General features: G+C 41.3%; 1 protein-coding gene across 3 annotated transcripts in view; it reads right to left on the reverse strand.

Moving 5' to 3' along the window:
* LOC306669001 (protein FAM47E-like) overlaps positions 1 to 19,768 on the reverse strand; it is a 32,196-nt gene that overhangs the window by 9,284 nt on the left and 3,144 nt on the right. The window contains exons 2-7 of one of the 3 annotated variants that reach the window (XM_079152741.1): positions 16,932 to 17,298; positions 14,625 to 14,764; positions 10,717 to 10,861; positions 8,103 to 8,303; positions 1,163 to 1,316; positions 743 to 879 (exon numbers count right to left, since the gene is read on the reverse strand). In XM_079152741.1, coding sequence (XP_079008867.1) covers positions 1,182 to 1,316; positions 8,103 to 8,303; positions 10,717 to 10,861; positions 14,625 to 14,764; positions 16,932 to 17,298 — 988 coding nt within the window. In that variant the 3' untranslated portion in view covers positions 743 to 879; positions 1,163 to 1,181. Of the gene's footprint in view, positions 1 to 723; positions 880 to 1,162; positions 1,317 to 8,102; positions 8,304 to 10,716; positions 10,862 to 14,624; positions 14,765 to 16,931; positions 17,299 to 19,768 lie in introns of those variants that run through there. The other 2 variants (XM_079152740.1, XM_079152739.1) reach the window with 2 other exon arrangements.

Genomic DNA, 19,768 nt, shown 5'->3' on the forward strand with positions numbered 1-19,768 from the left:
CTGTATTTTGCTTTTCCCAAGTGTTTTCACATCTGTTATCTGGGAGAAGTTTGGGGTCTGTTGAAAAGAGAAGATGTTCACGAATGTTCTCATCAGAGTCCTGTGCAAGTGTTGCATCAGCAATTCTAAATATCCAGAACCAAGATCACGATCTTCTTTTCATTAAATACTTGTATGCAGAGATGGACAGACACAGAGTTTATTTGTGGTATAACTAGAACACATCTTTGTTGTGTGAGTTTGTTGCTTTGCAATATTAGTGTTTAACTTTGTCCCTTTCCTCTCAGACAGAACCTGGAACTTTACTGAATTGCATAAAAGAAATTTCTCAGTTGCAATTTTGTATTTTTTGACAATTATTTATTACTGAAAGGAAACAAGTGTCACACTTAGTAACTCAAAAAGCCTCCAAGACATCATGTTTATTCTGAGGACTGAGGTGGTCCTATTGGGTCAACTGCCCTTGGAACAATTATCCATGGAATCAACTGTCCCAAAATGGCAGGGGTGACCTGCGTGGTGGTCCCATCTTTAGAGACATTGTGTTTACCACTCAGCTAGGAGGGTTCAAGTCTTGCCTGTTACCCATTCCCCATAGTATTACTAGCCTTTTTCAATGCTGAATTCAACAGGCAAGCTATAGGACTGTAGGCCTCTGTGTTACACCAGAGATGCTGTGATCATCCTTCGCTCAGAGGATCAAATCTCAGCATATATACATACCTGTTCCTGTACCTTCTTTTTAAAATTCTCATCCCGAGATTTACATGAAACTTTGGGATCAACCAAAGGTTCATCCGCTCTTTGCTTTTTCCATAAGTTGGTGTTCAAATACCATGCTCCATATCTCATCTTCACCCGTTTTGGTTTATAAGGATTCTATGGGAAATAACATAATACACAGTGTCAAAAGTTATTGTTTTTTTTTTTTGTTTGTTTGTTTTGTTTTGTCATTGCAATAAGTCTAAGGTTCTGCTTATGAAAGCAGTATCATTACTTTGAATTTACAGTTGGTCCTGGACAAAGTATTTTATGAAGTTTCAGCATGTTTTGATTTTACAAAAGAAATACGAAAAGTTCATAATTGAGAAAATAATATATTAGTTAAGAACATGGTCTTTGAATTTGGACAGATCTAAGTTCAAATCCAGTTGTTACCTACCATAGGCCCAACACTCTGCTCAGCTTTGCAACTGCTGCACTATGTTTATTAAACTCACTCCTTTATTTCTGCCATCCCTCAGTAGTGCATCCAGGATGCAAAGAGAACCTCTTGCTGCTTCACTGCCAGATGGTGTGAGTGCAACGCCCACATGCTGTCCCATCACAAAAGGGGGTTTAATTCTTAGATGGGGCAAAGAAACATAAAACCACCAAGATTCTGTCTCTCTCTCTCTCTCTCTCTCTCTCTCTCTCTCTCTCTCTCTCTCTCCTTCCACTCACATTTAAACTGTGTGGTAGAATGTTAAATGTGCAGGGCATTCTGGAGTTGAGCCAGGTATGCAAAGCTAAGACAGACTAAGACAGAGAAGACAGGAGCGAAGTCCCACTGAGAGCTGGAGTTGACATACTATTGAAGCCAGAATTAAGGACAGGGAGTTAGGGTAGAAATAGGGGATCGGGTCAAATCGAGGAAATGAAGCCATGAAGTCATCTGCCTCTGGAAGTTGGAGACTGCCCCTGGATGGAATGTCAAGGATCTCCAGAGCCCATTGATTACAAAATTTACCTGCCTTTATCAAGGACTGCAAGTATGGAGCTGCTAATTAATGCCCCCTGGGCCCTTACCTGCCTGAATCACCTTGGCCCTCTCCCTGCCCACTCTTCTTACTTTATGCAAAACCAGGCCTAGTCACGTAGGCAGGAAGGAAAGAGATAAGGGGGAAAGAACGGGAGAATAAAACCTATAAAAAGGACAAGATTTGCTCAATCCGATGGATTCCACCTTTGGGTCCCCTTCTTCCACCCGGGAGAAGTCTGCTTCTACTTTTCTTTAATAAAGCTTACTTTCTACTCTACGCTCACTTCAGCGTGCTTCTCCGGCATTATACTTCAACACCTGAGGAAGCAGGACTTGTCACCAGTAAATGACGGTATCACTTAGAGGAAATAATAAATATTTGTTGAATTAAAGTCAGGTTTCTTAACTTTGGCACTATTTGTTAGGGGCAGTTGTGGCTCTTCGATAGCTCCCAGAAAAACGCTCTGCAGACACGAGATCTCACACAAGGGACTTTATTTCACGCCGACGATTCACATCCACTGGGGGAAAAAGAAAGAAGAAAGATAGAACATGGCACATGGCTTCTCCCAGATATTGGAATTTAGCGGACTGGGAGGAACCAATCCCGGGGGAGAATTCTTGCAGACTGACTGATGGACCAATAACATGTTAGAACGTAATGTGGGAGGCAGGAAGATGACGGCAGCGTATGCTGGAAATTCCTATAACATAAGAGACAGGCAGAACACAGACTGACAGGTGATGGGGAGGCCGGAAATTCCTGTAATGGAAGAGGCGGGCAGAGCGCAGATTGACAGGTGGTGGGGAAGCAGGATTCCTTACACTATTGATATTTGGGATTAAATCATTCTTTATGGGGCAAGGTGACTGGCCTACACACTAGAGGAGGTTTAGCAGAATTCCTGGCCTATACCCATGAGATGCCAGTAGCACCCTCTGAGTTGTGATAACCAAAAATGCCATTTCCAAACATTCCCAAATAGTCCTGGGAAGAGGGGGAAGGGAGCAAAATCTTCCTCAACTGAGAACCATGAATTAAAGGAAGGCTGGAAAGGAAGAGAGAGGGAAAGGAAGAAGGAGAGGGAGAAGAATGAAATCTACACCACTGACACACTGAAGAACATAAGTTCTAGAATATATTATGTTGTTGGTTAACTGGAGATTTTTTTAAACACAGCACAAACATCATTTCTTCTCAGCTTTATGGGATGAAACTGCTCTCACCCCATGATTGGTGGAATTGATTATTTCTTCCTATGTTCTGTACACAGACAACATTTTGTTATAGTCAATCATTTACCTATTGACTCCATTAGATTGTACATTCTAACTGTAGGAAGCAATCCTCTAGTTTTATGTCATTTGCTTTCAGCACTTTTAGACACATAGATTCTCAGAAATGTTTACTAAGTAATACATAAAGGAATGAATGAATAGATACACCCCACAAAGAAAGCTAATGTTAAACTAGAGGCACAGAATTCTATGAGAGATTAGAAGTAAGAAATAAATTTATGTCAACCGAGAGACAACACTCCATGCAAATACTCTGTGGAAAAATTTAGCGTATATCCTGTGTCTAAAGGATGATAGAGAATCCACATGGGGGAAAGGGGAACTTGAGACAGAGAGAATACTGTGAGAGAGTTAAGGCAATGGGAAAGCTCAGGGTTTCAAAGAAGAACCTCAAAGGGCAGTCCTGAGAAGAGTACATGGAGTAGAAAAACAAAGATGAGGACTTCTACTTCCAGAATAGAGAAAGGATTTGTTCTCCTTCCTACAGCATTTTAGAAAGAGAGAGAGAGAGAGAGAGAGAGAGAGAGAGAGATATGAAAAGAGAAGAGAAAGGAAGAGAAGAGAAGAGAAGAGAAGAGAAGAGAAGAGAAGAGAAGAGAAGAGAAGAAAGAAAAGAGAGGAGACAGGCCAATCAATGGTTTGCATGACAGTGAACCTCAGGTAACAGAAGGACAGTGGTCCCTGAGAGAAAAGCAACAAACAAACCAAGTCCCATAATTGCCACCAGTGTGTTGCCTTGAAAGAGTCTGCAGGTCACACAAAGAGAGGATAAACCTAGCTAGGAGCAGCCCAATGGCCCCTCTGAATTGAGAGACGGAATTGAGAATCCAGGGAGAGCAAGGCAACATGATCTTAGCACACAGAGTAAGAGAAAGGAGAAAGCTACACAGAGACAGAACTAACACAGTGCCCTATACTTGTACAACTAGAATCAGTGCTTCTTTTTTTAAATTGGAAAACCTAACCATTCATGGGACACTGAGAAGCTGAGGGTCTGGCTCAGTAGTAGGAAACAATCAGTCATAGATTGAATATTGCTTCGATGAACTTTTCTTTTGTTGGTGGTGCTGGAGATGGAACTCAAAGCTAAGCAGGAGCTCTACCACTGAGCTACATATTCAGCCCCCAATAAATCTCCAAAGCAAGCTCCCAAATGATTAGATTCCTCCAAAAAACTCAATCACATCTCATAATAAATTTTAAAAATATTTATAGAAATACAAAAATACCCAACACCAAGTAAGGTAAAATTCACAATGCCTAGCATCCACTCAAAGATCACGAGACATGTAGAGATGCAGGAAAACATTAGCCACAAGGAGGACATGAATTAATTAATGGAGGAAACTGACACAAAACAGATATAGATGTTAAAATTAGCAAATAAACATCAAAGTAGTCATTAAAACTGTATTATATATTCAAAAGATTAAGTAGAGATATGAAAGATAAATTCATTTCAGATGAAATAAATTATGTTTTTGGTTAATTTTTTTTTTTTTTTTAAGACTTAGAGGGAAGATATTCCCACCATGATCAAGTGGGTTTCATCCCAGGGATGCAAGGTTGGTTCAACATCAGGAAATCAATAAATGTCATTCATCATATCAATAGACTTAAAGTCAAGAATCACATGATTATTTCAATAGATGCAGAAAAAGCATTTGATAAAATACAGCACCCCTTCATGCTCAAAACACTAGAAAAAATACGGATAGTGGGAACATTCCTTAACATTGTAAAGGCCATTTATGCTAAGCCCATGGCTAATATCATTCTAAATGGTGAAAAACTGAAAGCATTCCCCCTAAAAACTGGAACAAGGCAGGGATGCCCTCTTTCACCACTTCTATTCAACATCGTTCTTGAGACTCTAGCCAGAGCAATTAGACAAACCAAAGAAATTAAAGGGATACGAATTGGAAAAGAAGAACTCAAACTATCCCTGTTCGCTGATGACATGATTATATATTTAGAGGAACCTGGAAATTCCACCAGAAAACTCTTAGAACTCATAAGTGAATTCAGTAAAGTAGCAGGTTACAAGATCAATGCCCATAAATCCAATGCATTTTTATACATAAGTGATGAATCTTCAGAAAGAGAAATTAGGAAAACTACCCCATTCACAATAGCATCGAAAAAAATAAAATACTTGGGCATCAATCTCACAAAAGAGGTGAAAGACCTCTACAATGAGAACTATACAACACTAAAGAAAGAAATTAAAGAACACCTTAGAAGATGGAAAGATCTTCCATGTTCTTGGATAGGAAGAATTAATATTGTCAAAATGGCCATACTACCTAAAGTGCTATACAAATTCAATGCAATTCCAATGAAAATCCCAATGACGTACCTTACAGAAATAGAGCAAGCAATTATGAAATTCATCTGGAAGAATAAGAAACCCAGAATAGCTAAAGCAATCCTCAATAGAAGGAGCAAAGCAGGGGGTATCGCAATACCAGATCTTCAACTCTATTACAAAGCAATAGTAACAAAAACAGCATGGTATTGGTACCAAAATAGAAAGGTAGATCAATGGTATAGAATAGAGGACACAGACACAAACCCAAATAAATACAATTTTCTCATACTAGACAAAGGTGCCAAAAATATGCAATGGAGAAAAGATAGCCTCTTCAACAAATGGTGCTGGGAGAATTGGAAATCCATATGCAACAGAATGAAACTAAACCCATATCTCTCACCATGCACGAAACTAAACTCAAAATGGATTAAGGACCTCAGAATCAGACCAGAGACCCTGCAGATTATAGAAGAAAAAGTAGGTCCAGATCTTCAACATGTCAGCTCAGGACCAGACTTCCTTAACAGGACTCCCATAGCACAAGAAATAAAAGCAAGAATCAATAACTGGGATAGATTCAAACTAAAAAGCTTTCTCTCAGCAAAGGAAACTATCAGCAATGCGAAGAAAGAGCCTACAGAGTGGGAGAATATCTTTGCCAATCATACTTCAGATAGAGCACTAATCTCCAGAATCTATAAAGAACTCAAAAAACTCTACTCCAAGAATTCAAACAGTCCAGTCGAGAAATGGGCTAAGGAAATGAATAGACACTTCACAGAAGAAGATCTACAAGCAATCAACAAACATATGGAAAAATGCTCAACATCTCTAGTAATAAGAGAAATGCAAATCAAAACCACCCTAAGATTCCATCTCACCCCAATTAGAATGGCGATTATCAAGAATACAAGCAACAACAGGTGTTGGCGAGGATGTGGGGAGAAAGGTACACTCATACATTGCTGGTGGGACTGCAAATTAGCGCAGCCACTCTGGAAAGCAGTGTGGAGATTCCTTAGAAAACTTGGAATGGACCCTCCATTTGACCCAGCTATCCCACTCCTTGGCCTATACCCAAAGGACTTAAAATCAGCATACTACAGAGATACAGCCACATCAATGTTCACAGCTGCTCAATTCACAATAGCCAGACTGTGGAACCAACCTAGATGCCCTTCAATTGATGAGTGGATAAAGAATATTACTCAGCCATAAAGAATGATAAAATTATGGCATTTGCAGGCAAATGGATGAAATTGGAGAATATCATGCTAAGTGAGATAAGCCAATCTCAAAAAGCCAAAGGAAGAATGATATCGCTAATAAGTGGATGATGACACATAATGGGGGGAGGGAAGGGTTAGTGTTAGGGTTAGAGTTAGGGTTAGGGAGGGGGCAAGTATGGAGGAAGGAAGCACTGTATAGAGGGAAAAGAGGGGTGGGAGGGGTGGGGGGAAGGGAAAAATAACAGAATGAATCAAACAACATTACTGTATGTAAATTTATGATTACACAAATGGTATGCCTTTACGCCATGTACAAACAGAGAAACAACATGTATCCCATTTGTTTACAATAAAAAAAAAAAAAAAAAAGACTTAGAGGGAAGAGATTCCCCCTTATAGTTTAGAGCTGGAATGTTCCCCAAAGACTCATGTGTTGAAGGCTTGGTCTTCAGTGCAGCAATGTTCAGAGGTGGAACTCTGACTCAATCAGCCAATTAATCCATTGATAGCTGCAGGTTAATCCATTGATAGCTGAATGGACAACGGGGAGGTGTTGGAAAACTGTAGATGGTGGGGAATGATTGGAGAAAGTAGGTCACTGGAGGCATGGCCTAGAAGAGTATTTCTTGTTCTTAGCCCCTTCCTCTCTCTCTTTTCACTTCCTGGCTGCCATGAGATAAGCAACTCTGCTCTATCATGCCATCTCCACCACAATGCTCTGTTGCACCACAGGCTCATAAAATGGAGCCAGCCCACCTTGAACCAAAACTTTTGAAACTGTGAGCCAAAATAAGTCTTTTCTCCTTTAAGGTGTTCTTTTCAGGTGTTTCGTCACAGCAATAAAAATCTGACTAACACACCAGTACCCATCAAACTTAGGCACTTACATCTCACATTATATATATATATATATTTGAACTGATACATTAGGTAGAAAAATAAAAAAGTATTCTAAGGGCTCACAGTACTTCCCTTTGGAGCATGGCATGCTATTTCTCCTTTATGTTACCTTATTCTTTCATCTTCATAGTAACTTAATGCTGAGGAACCTGAGTGATTTGGTAATGATTAGGAAAGCATGTGGTCAAGAATGACTGTTTGTGGTCAATAAGATGCTGGTAAAAATTCAAGAACTCTTTGGGCATATAATTAACAGAGCTTACAATCATAAATTGAACCAATCAATTAATTTTACTAGTGCTCATGAATAATAAATATCAGTGCATATTTCTGCTAGTTGTTAGAACTTCAACATAAGAAACACATAAAAATTTTGTCTCTGAGAGTAACTAGTCATATACGAACAATTATTCTGAATGACATGCCTTATTTGAATAATTGACTTTCCTACATGTATTAAATATTCATTCATTTATCAAATATTTATTAAACATGAAAATATCTTAAGAATTCTGCTTAAAAAGCCAGGACCCCTGAATTACCAGAATTCAGGAACTTTTAAGACTTTATTTCAACTTAATTTTTTTAAATTTTCAGGCTGCTCCTTTTCTGCAATCACCTGTGGTTTCCAGTGTTTCCTCTCAAGATCTAGTTTCTGGAAGAAATCTGCCTCCTGCAGTTTATTTATCTCCACTCTCTTCTTCAGCTCCAGAGGAATCTGGTTTAGCCTCATCACGTGGAGCACATCACAGGTTGGCTTGCTCTGATAGCCAGCGTCAAACTGTTTCAAGATGAACTCTTCTTCAATGTTTGAACTTCCCTGGAAGAATATCACAAGCATGAATGGAGGGCAGTGGCAAAATGCTCCATGCTTTCTCCTTTCATCTCAGGGAGGTTTCTGACCATTGATGGGAAAGTTAGAGGAGAAGCAAAAAAAAAAAAAAAAAAGCTCAGTCATCATTCATCATTCACTGAAGACAAGACGTATTTGGGGAACTGGAGGACTTTGTCAGTACATTAAGAGACAGCTTAGGACCTGTAGGAAGCGTGAGTCTCTGAGGGAAATAACATCTGTTTGATCAAAAGCAAACTTCTCCAGCACTTCATAGCAGCGACATCTCTGGAGGGATTTTCCAGACATGTCCAGATGTGGCAGTGCTTGTTTTGTCCATGTTGCCTTATAAGGGAAACTGCCTTCCTCATGGCCCCAGTGGAAAGAGGCAGTTCTAGTCAGCCATATTTCAGCCGTAGGCAGAACAACCCTCTCCACTTCCTTCCCCCAGCTGCAGTTGGAAAGAGGAGAGATGGGCACGTTAACAGCTAATCTGTAGGCTACTAATTTACGATACAGTTAATGCTAAAAGATAAACTAGACTCAACAGAATCGCACTCCAGGGGAGAAAACTGGGAAACAGAATGAGGCCATTAACAACTGGAGCTGAAGATGGAGTGGAATGCATAAGAGGAGTCAAGAAACAGAGGCAGGGCATAAAAGATGAGAGGAATCAAAATGAGAATGAAATGATAATGGAGCAGAATCAGAGCAAGCAGAATCAACAAGATGAAAAACAAATAGCATAAAAGGAAAAGTATAAGTTAGTTGTGAAGAAAATACCACAGAGTGATTTGATATGGATGTAAGTTGTGGAATTTAGGTTAAGATGGGATCTGGTCATAAAGGAGCACAAAGAAGGCTGGTTACCTGATCAGCTCTCTACCACCCTAAGGTTCCTTAAATTTCCTGCCTAGAGGAGTAGTCTCCAGTGGAAGGTTCAGGAGAGGTGGAAGTGCTGGGAACTAGCCAGATTATGGACGAGCAGTAGTGCAGGCACCAGGTGTAGTGGACATCATCTCCTTCTCTAGCACGTCTATTCTAATCACCTGCTGGGGACCTTCCATCCCTCCCTTTCCATCTGGTATAGCTGAGATGGGCACCCCACTTCTTCGCCTCAGGGTTAGACATGTGACTGGACCTAGCCAATGAGTATACTCCATCTTCTTAATCAGAGTGGTTAATTCAGGCACAGGAATAGGACCCAGGTTAGTTCAGCCCTGGACTTTTCCCTGTTGAAAAGTCTCTTCCCACTTAGGTTGCTCAGTGGTAGAATGTAAGCTTGGAAATTTTTGTGACTGTTTTTGGAATCTCTTGGGGAAAGACTGCTTGAAAATGAAGTGAGATAGAGGGGTACAGAAAGATAGGGACAGCTTCTAAAAACATTTCAGTCCCTGGACTCAGCTGAGGCCTGACCTCCTAATGTCTCTGGTTAATTCCCTTTTCTCTTTTAAATCAGTCGGAATTATATTGGGATCTGGAGGGTAGTCACTTACTGAGGAAACAGTACTAAATAAATTCATTGATTAAAACCACTAATACACTCAATACTGGAAGGTCTTAAGTCCAGGGAAAGCGTCAGAAATCTAAACATCTATAGAGACTCATCAACAGGAATAAGTAACTTAATAGATTCTTTTTTTAAATTAGATCTTTATGTTATACATAGTAGTTGGGTTCATCCTGACAAACTCAGACTGCATGGAAATTTATGTCAGTTCATGATTGCTCCTTTTCCTTCCCCCTTTTCCCTCCTGCACCCCTTCAAATATATTCTTGAAAGAAGGGCAAGTAAAGTCCTTGATAACTGAGTCAAAAGTTTCTTCCTGTATGAAAAACATTTTGTAAAGTTTATAGTCAAACACAGCTGCCCAAGTAGTTAGAGATAAATATAACTCGGAGGCATGTATTGGAGAAGGAATGAAGGACAGAGAGAAAAGAAGTTCCTGACATGGAAATGGAAAAAATTCATATCAATGATGTGAGATATAACATAAATGTTTAAATTAGCTTCAAGCTTGCAAATTCCAGAAATTTCATCTACCAGAAATATTTCTATTACAAATGGTGGGAAAGTCCTTTATGACTTGGATGATTCAACTTAGATTTTATTCAAATGGTGTTTTTGAATGAAAGTAACTTTGACATTGACTTTTTTCTTCTTTTTAAAAAAATTTTTAGTTGTAGATGGACACAATTCCCTTATTTATATCTTATTTTAATTTAATTTAATTTATTTATATCTTACATTTTATTTTATTTATTTATATCTTTATTTATTTTTAGTGGTACTGTGAATTGAACTCAGTGGTAGAAGCTAGCGTTCTACCACTGAGCCACAATTGCAGCCCAAAATTTGACTTTTTAAAGTAGGTTTAATTAAGAATTCCTGCTAACTTACGAGAGTGGTAGCCCAGTTGCAGAAGTCACTAACTTCTTTGCCTATATTTTCATGAAGAAGCCCATCTTCATGGAGCATGTCCATTTTACTTGACTTTTCTTCATAAAGCCACTGGTTTGAATGTGACACAGGAGTCTTCTTGGGACTAAAGATAATGAGATCATCAAATAGTTCCTATATGAGGCATGAATTATACTTTGCTGTATTTAATAAATACTTATTAAGCACCAACTATGTGTCAGGCAGGCATGAGACATCAGTAATTAGCTACAAATAAAGTTAGAGCTCTGTCCTCAAAAAGCTTATGATTGAGTAGGGAGCACAAGTAGAACACACATAAACATGTGTCTTTATAAATAATCACAAGTGATATAAAGAAAAATAAAATGGGGCAAGAGGGATGGAAAGGGATGGCAGGGGGCATTTCAACACAGAAAGTCTCTCTACTAAAGTGATAGTTGAGCAGAGACCCAAAAGAAGAAAGAGGTCAAGTCATTGAAATATCAAAACTTGCAGACACCAGGCAGAAAAGGCCGGCAGGTACACAGGCCCTGAGGCAGGATACAATGAGCACTTTCAGGAGCAGCAGAGACCAATATAACTGGAGAGGAGTGGTGAAGGGTTAGAGTAGAGGAGGAGGCTGGAGAGGTAACAGAGGCCTGATCATATGGGACCATAGAGGTCACTGTATTTGGATTTTGCCCTGAGTAAGCAAGCAACTGGAGAATTCTGAGCAAAGGAATGGCACTACCCAATGTAGAGGATCATTTTAGCTATTGTGTGACAGATTTGAGAGGGGAGCAAGGGTGGAGGGCATAAGACCAATTCATAAACTATTGCAATAATCCAAGCAAGAGATGATGGTATCTTGGAATGAACTAGAAGTAGTAGAAAAGTGAGACTTTGGATCTCAAAAATAAAGTCATTAAGATTTGTTGGCAGATTGCACCTGTTGTTATAGTTCTAGAAACAATGGGAAGAATGGGGTTTCTATTTACTGAGCTGAAGAAGACAGGAGGACCAACAGTTTTCAGGGAGAAATCCAGAGTTTAGTTTCAGACTTGTTCAGTCTGAGCTGCCAATTATACTGTAAGCTCGGACGGGCTCAGCAGGCTCAGCGGGCTTAGCGGAGGGACCAAATGTAAACTCGGCAGGCTTGGCGGGCACAGTTAGCAGCCAAATAAAATGGGACAGAAAAGTGGCCAAAGCAAGCTTTATTGGAATTTGGCTCTCGGGCGAAATTCTCAGACCCCCCAGGGTATAGGGACCCGCAGAAAATCGTGCATGGCCCTGGCTGCCCAGGGTTTTTATAGACTAGGATGGGAGGGGGTCTTGTTGAGTGACAGGTGGGTGTGAAGGGTCAGTGGAACTTTCCATCCATCTTGCCACGAACTTTCTGGTCACCTTTGGCGGGCTGGTCTTTGTTCCAGCCGCTCAGCTTTGCCCCCTGCAGTTGCCTAATTTCCAACCTAACATATACACCCAAGGGAAAATACTGAATTATCTATAAATAGATGGACTGTACAAGGCCACTTGGGTGTAAGTGTATAGAAAAGAAGATGTCAGAGACCAAAGCACTTCAAGGTTTAAAGGAAATGAAGAGGGACAAACAAAAAGAAGACCAAAGAGAGGAATATGAGGTAGAAGAAAAACCAAGAAAAAGGAGTATTCCAGAAACCAAATGAAGAACTTTTTATGAGAAAGACAAGGTCACCAGCTGTGTCAAATACTGTTGATAATATCAAGTGTGGTGATGACTGAAGTTGGGGTTAGAAACATAGAGATCAATGGTGACCTTATCCAAGGCAAGTCCAGTGCAGTGCTGGAAATAAAAGGCTGGTTGCTGTGATTTCAAGAGAAAAAAAGAAGAGGAAGTGTGTTTGGATGCCTCTTGGAAGGAGTTTTCCTCCTTTAGACAAAGGAGAGACTATCTGGTCAAGGGCAGTTGTCTTCAAGGCGGAAGATATTACCTCGTGCTGTGGCAGACTGATAATGACCTCCAAAGAGATCAGGTGCTAATCCTTGGAACTCGTGTAACTTTATTTGGAAAGAGTCTTTGCAGGTATGATTCAGTTAAAGCATTTGACATGGGGAGATTATCCTGGATTATCTGGGCGGTCCTTCAATGCCACTCCAAGTGTCCTTGTAAGAGAGGGGCAGAGGAAGACTTGACACACACAGAGGAGAAGGCAATGTGAAGACAGAGCAGACAGATTTGAAGCTGCTGGTTTTGAACACTGGAGTGATGCAGCCAAAGCCAAGGAATGCCAGCAGCCACCAGCATCTGGAGGAAGTAAGGAGTCCCCTGGAGCCTCTGGAGGGATTGTGACCCTGATGATTCTTTGATTTCAGCACAGGGATTCTTATTTCACATGTCTGGCCTCCAGAGCTGTGACATAATACATTTCTGTTTTAAGCCAACAAGTTTATGTTAAATGTTAATATTAACCAAGGGAAATAGATCATATGCTAAAAAAAAAACTCACCACACCATTATGTAGTTAGACACTTATTTTGTGATATGATAATTCATTAACATAGTAATATTGTCCATTTCCTCTATACTTTTACCTTCTCCCCTTTCAAGTAGATAACCCACTCATTTGTAATTTCTTGCCAGTAGATTTTTGCAGGATCGAACGAGGAAACTGCCCAAAGTGAAAGGCAGATTCCATATGTATATTTCTTTTTTTATTCCTTCTATACTCAGGGTCTGAGCATTTTGAAAAATAATGTAAAGAGCAAAGACAAAAGTCAAAATATCACCTTTTTTACTAGCAGCAGCCATTTTGGATGATGGCGTTAGGTCCAAGAGGACTTGGTAACTAAAACCCAGATACTCTCCCACACAGTTCTGAGCAGGGCTGGATGAGGGTAGACTTCCCCTTTAGGGTAGAGGAGCAAGAATGTATGCTTCACATGGGCCTTCTTGCTCCCCAGTGGAAGAAGGGAAAAACTGAGATGAGCATGCCCAGTTGTTCTCTCCAAATTTACCAAGGAGTAGACTGAAGGACCCAGAATGTCACTACCACAGAGCACCCATCGCCTCGGATCAACAAACATATGACTCAGTACAGTGGATTCTCTCTTAATCCACTTCTATGTAGGTGACTTGTGTGACTGACAAAGCTCTTCAGAGCCACCACCGAACACACTAACCAGGGTGTAAAGCTGTAAACATTATGGGTACTGTGGCTAGGCTGCTTGCTGGTTTGCCCTACTCTATAGCACCCCCGCAGTGAGCTCATTTAATTTTAAAAGATAAACATGTATCCCAAATTCATTTATGTCAACTACACTTATCATAGTATTTATATTATTTAATTAAATATTATGTGAATTGGGGAAACAAGAATGTGATACAAAAGAGATGTTTCCACTAAGTGTAAGGCTTTGGAAAATTTCAGTGTGGGGTTTATGCAAGAAAAATGAGTGGGAACTCCAAGCAGTCTACTTTCCCAAAAGATTTGATATTAAGATTAACAAGTGAATGTACACTTATGCTTTAGGACAAAATAAAATATTTCAAGTACTTATGTCTTACACTTCCCTATATTATTAAATGTTTTGGTGATTATCTAACTAACTACTGGTCTCAATCAATTTGAGTAAAACGGCTCCTGCCATAGATAATTCAAGAGCCATTAATGCCAATTAATCAGGTTTTTTGCAGTTCCCTTGCTGAACAAGAGTCATATGGACACCCATGTTTGCACCATTGCTAAATAAATCATATTCATTTAAGAAATCAGCACTATTCAGAGCAGGACCTGGATACCTTTCCTTCCTCCTCAGGAGTTTAGTTACTTTGCTTTAAGATTATTCTAAAGATGAAAAGCTTTGAGAAGGTAATTTCTAGAAAGTTCTACCAGGTGACAGCCACACGAGGGGTTAAGAACAGCACTCACAGTCCCAGGCACACTTGGGTAGAACGTTTTTTAAAATGCTTTGTGGGCTCCTTTGTTCTTTTCTTGGGGTCCTGACAGTAAGCCCACATGTCCTCCAGCTTCCTCTCAGGATCAAGCACTTCCAGCACCTGTAATAAGAGCTACAAAGAGAAAAGGACTTAGCAAGAAATAAAATGTGCTGGAAAGGGGGCCCTGTTCTAAAGCACAGCAGACCCACTGGCCCCTTTGTCTGCGCTTTTCAGTCAACCAACACCATCCATCGAGAATCTCCCGTCACCTGGACAGCAGGTGTACAGGCTTTGTACTGTAGCAGTCCCATTGCCTCTAGATGGAATATGCCGCTGGGCCTACCCCATTCCCAAAGGCCCCATGGGTTAAAGTGCCTCCATAGAATTTCTGAAGTTTTTGACTGCCCAACCTACATCCTTCCTCCCACAAATAATAGTATCTGGCTTGTTCTTTGGAGAATCACCTCTCCCTACATCTCAACCCACTTGATCTGAATCAGTCTAACCACATCCTGACTCTATAGGCAGGTCAAGTCCATCAGAACCACAGTGACTGGTTTAAGAATGGGCTCATCAATGTGTTTGTTGTTTTGCAATCTTAGTGCTTAACCTTTGTCCCATTCCTCTCAGACAGAACCTGCAACATAGGATTTGATGGGATCATGCAAAAAGAGCTATTTCTCTGCCTGGGGTTGCTAAGTGGGTGGAATTTAAACCTGAAGCTGCTGGTGGCCATCTTAGAACCATAAAAAGAGGTTCCCATCTCAAAAAGAAGTTAACATATGTAGTTGGGAAGGTCAGACATGGAAATGAGAGCCATAATCCCATGCCATGTCCCTATGCCATCTGAGGTGTGTGCAAACAATCTCTCTGTCATGGATTCAGAGAACTAGTGAAATAAAACCCCAGGTGGAAAAGAATTGATCAGCAATTCCAGCTGTTCTCTTCATGGACTTCTCTATCACCGGTCACTTATTCATTAAAAATATTTATCGAGCAGCTACCATGTGCCAAATATTAGTAATATACAATGAAAGACAGGTCAAGTCCCTGCCCCACAGTGACTGATGCTAGTGAGAAGCCAGTGGTGACAAATCCTATAATGAGAAATAAAGCCTGGGGAGGAACAAAGGGCAAGGGTGGAAGGGAGGTGCTCTGCATACAGGCCTCTGCAACAAGGGGACATTTGAGCAAGAGCTGATGGAGGGAGCCAGGCAGTAATCTGGGGGCAAGTGTTCCAGGCACAAGGACAGGGACCAGAACTGGACATGCGTCTAAGTTTCACAGAACAGCCAGGAGGGCAGAGTAGCTGGAATGGGGAGAGTGCAGAGGAGTAGGCGGTGAAGGTGGAGAGCGGGCAGAGCAGGAGCTCTCAGGGCCCCTTGGACCAGGTAAGGACTTTGGCTTTACCAGATGAGAAGGGTCTTTGAGCAGAGGAGTGACATGATTGGATTTACCTTTGTGAACTGTGGACAGGCCACAAGGGTAGGGATCAGGGAGCTGGCACTGCTAGTTTCCTGCCCTACCAGTCTGCCATTTTCCCTTAAATCCAACAGAACCTGGGTTTTGTTCAGGGCTGCAGTGCTTAACTAAGAAACTCAATTTCTAGATGCCCTAGCAGCCAGCAGTTGTCCAGTGAATGATGTGTTTCCTGGGAAAGCTATTATTTGCATCATTACAAGACAGAGTCAGTTGGCATGTACCTTTAACCTTTGCCCCTTCCCCCTTTGTGTTTGAAAGACACACTTAATGTCATTCTTAGATATAAGGACAAGAGACATAGATTTTGGAGTATGGAGCAGAACATCAAAGTCAAGACATTGGCGACCTGACAGAGCTGCTGCCCAACCTGGGCTTTGACAACTTGGTGGATTTTTCCCATGATCTTTCAGGTTATATGTGATCTGTCAATCTGTCAGTAAGTACTTTAGGACACCTCCTAACTCCAGGCTAATAGGACAGATGTAAGACTAAACAATTCCCTTCACTTTTCCTTCTCCCCAAAAGTCACGATGCAGAGTGGATTGAGGGGAAAAGTCAGAATGTGCTGTTTTGTTGTAACTTTGTAAATCAAATGGTTTTATAGGAGCAAAGGGAGATGATAAGTGTTGCTGCTGTTTGGATTTCTTGGGGGCAGAGAAAGGAAGGCTTCCTTGAGCCCCATGAGAATGTCACCCTGGGGGATACTCTTCTCTTCTTATAAACATGTCCCCTTCTCAAGGAGAGTCTCTGGGCATCTGCAGAGAATTCTCTCCAAGGTCCCAGTGAAGCCCATCCCACAGGCCCTGGGACAGATCACCTGGGCAGGCATGGCTTCTTCCAGATGGGGATGGAGAGCCAGGGGATGAAGGGCCAGGCGGGCTTCCAAGTCCTCCACAAAAGCCTTCCGAGCCCGCTGGGCCCATGAGAGCCTGGAGAGCAGGGCTGCTTCCTTGGGCAGCTCATTCTGCCTCTTCCTGGAGGGTGGTGGAAGGACTCCGTGATAAATCATGGGCGGAAAGGCCTCCTTGGGTCCCGGAGCAATTAGACCTTCACGAGGTGGGCAGCCTTTCCTGAAGTCATCCAGGCCCTCTCTCACAAACACCCAGCGCTGGCTGTTCAGGGAGCTGTGGAACTTCCGTCTCTTGTGCATGGTGAAACACCTGGAAGGCAGATGCTCTTTGTACCTAGAAGACACCATGTGAGGTCTTATGGACCACAGGACTGGGATGGGAGAAAGAGGTCACAAGGAGGCTGGACTCCACCTTTCTAGGGGAGAGGATGTGGGAAGAAGTATTCACAAGAAGGCTGAGTAATCATACTCCAAGTTCATGGCACAGTATCACTGGCCTGTGCAAGGCCTCACCCCTGCTTCCTTTATTCTTATTTTTTAAAAAAATTAACACAGGGTCTCACCATGATCCCCAGGTTATTCTCAAACTTGTGAGTTCAAGACATTCTCCCACCTCAGCCTCCCAAGTAGCTGGAACCGCAGGAGTACACCGCCACACCTGGCTCTCCTTACTGCATTTTGTCCCCACATCCCACTTCCTTTGCCCTCCCTTGCATGGGCAAAACCAGTCTCATGGATTTGAATTGCATTCTTTGTTTTCACACATCATTGAAATATCCAAGTTGTCCTTTTATGTGCATGTGTTCTTTTTTCAAAAATATTTTTAGTTATAGATAGACTTATTATTTTAGTTATAGATAGACTTATTATTTATTTTATTTAATGTAGTGCTAAGGATCGAACCCAGTGCCTCACACATTCTAGGCAAGTGCTCTACCACTGAGCTACAGTCCCAGCCCTGCATGTATTCTTAATTTACTTAAATGGTTGATACTGTTCTATTTCTTGTTTAACCAAGCACTGTACTTCAAAGACTCATCTGTGTCACTCATGTCGCTGTATTTTAAAGACCCATCCATGTATAAGTCTAATCCATTATTCAAACTACAGCCACCACATTTTGTATTCATTTTCTTTGTGAAAGACACTCAAATTGCTGCCCTTTCCAGGGACGGTTACTTTTTACCAAAAGGGACATAGTTCAGTAGAGTGGGAAGAATCTGTGTCCCAGTGACAATTTAGCCCCTGAGTGATAAGTGGCACTGTAACCTCTAGGGACTTTGGTTCCCCCTGAAACTCAGGAGGTCAAAGGTTGCAAAAAGGTGGTCCATGTGCCACATTGTCACATAATCCTATCACTTGGTCTTCTTCATATTTTAATAAGAATAATAACATTGTAATATAAAGCCAATACTCTACCTCCCAACCACTTGTCAATCTGCGCTCTGCCTGCCTCTTACTTACAGGAATTTCCGGCTTACGCTGCCGCCATTTTTCTGCTTCCCACATTATGTCCTAACATGCTACCTAGCTATTGGTTCATCAGTCAGCCTGCAAGTATTCTCCTCCGCTACTGGTTGCTTCCAGCCCAGGAGATTCCAATATCTGGGAGAAGCGCACACGCCATCTTCCCTTTTTTCCTTTCTTTTCACCCTGAGCAGACGTGTTAGTTGTCCACATAATAAAGTCTCTTGCGGGATCCCGCAGCAGCGGCTAGAATCGCCACGGGTCCCAAGCTGCCTTACAAACATAAACTGAGCACTTCCTATATGACAGGCACTGTACTAAGTACTTTGCATGCATTGGTGTATCTAAATATCATATTAGTATTATTTCCATTTACAGATAAGAAAACTGAGGCACAAGAAGTGAAAAGATAAAACACACATTTTCAAAGCTCCAACAGCTAAGACATGGTAGGGCTGGGATTTTAAGCCAGGTAGTGTGGCACCAGAAAAGTCTGCTTAACAACTACATTAGAGCTTCCAATATATAAAGGAGTTCACATAAATAAGCTGGAAGGCCAACTCCTCTTGAAAAATCAGGAGAGTTTTCAGGATCTGGGAATGATGGCTGCCCAGTTCAGATGAATCATATGCTTGTCTCCTTCACAGACTCCACCCCTCCCTACTGCCTCTTAAGGTGCCTGCTTCACCCAGCTTCCTTACCCACCAGGCCCCTGTTTGCAGTGAGTATTTAGGTCATGAAGATGAGATGGAAAAGAAAGATGGACACATAGGAAAGAAAATGAAAACAGTGTCTGAAAAACCTGACACAACCAGTCAATGCCAAAGTCAGGACTTGGAATCTGAGCACTGATTATCACACAGGTCCTTAATCAGATCTTTCTGAAGCATTGATATCTTTTCCTGAAGGCTCTTCTACCTTCAGGTCCCTATTATCAATGAAAATGGCTCTTTACACCGAATCTAATGCTTGTTATAACCATAACCACAAAGCATTTTTTTTAAATATTGTTTTAGTTGTAGATGGACACAGTATCTTTATTGGTTTGTTTATTTTATTTTATTTTTGGTACTGGGGATTGAACTCAAGGGCACTCAACCACTGAGCCACATCTCCAGCCCTATTTTGTATTTTATTTAGAGACAGGGTCTCACTGAGTTGCCTAACACCTTGCCATTGCTGAGGCTGGCTTTGAACTTGCAATCCTTCTGCCTCAGCTGCTGGGATTACAGGCATATGCCACTGTGCCCAGCTGATTTGTTTATTTTTATGTGGTGTTGAGGATCAAGCCCAGTGCCTTGCATTTTTAAGAGATACTAGCCTGGTTCTTATTCTTT

The sequence above is a fragment of the Sciurus vulgaris genome (genome assembly GCF_902686455.1).
Source record: "Sciurus vulgaris genome assembly, chromosome: 9".
Lineage (NCBI taxonomy): Eukaryota > Metazoa > Chordata > Mammalia > Rodentia > Sciuridae > Sciurus > Sciurus vulgaris.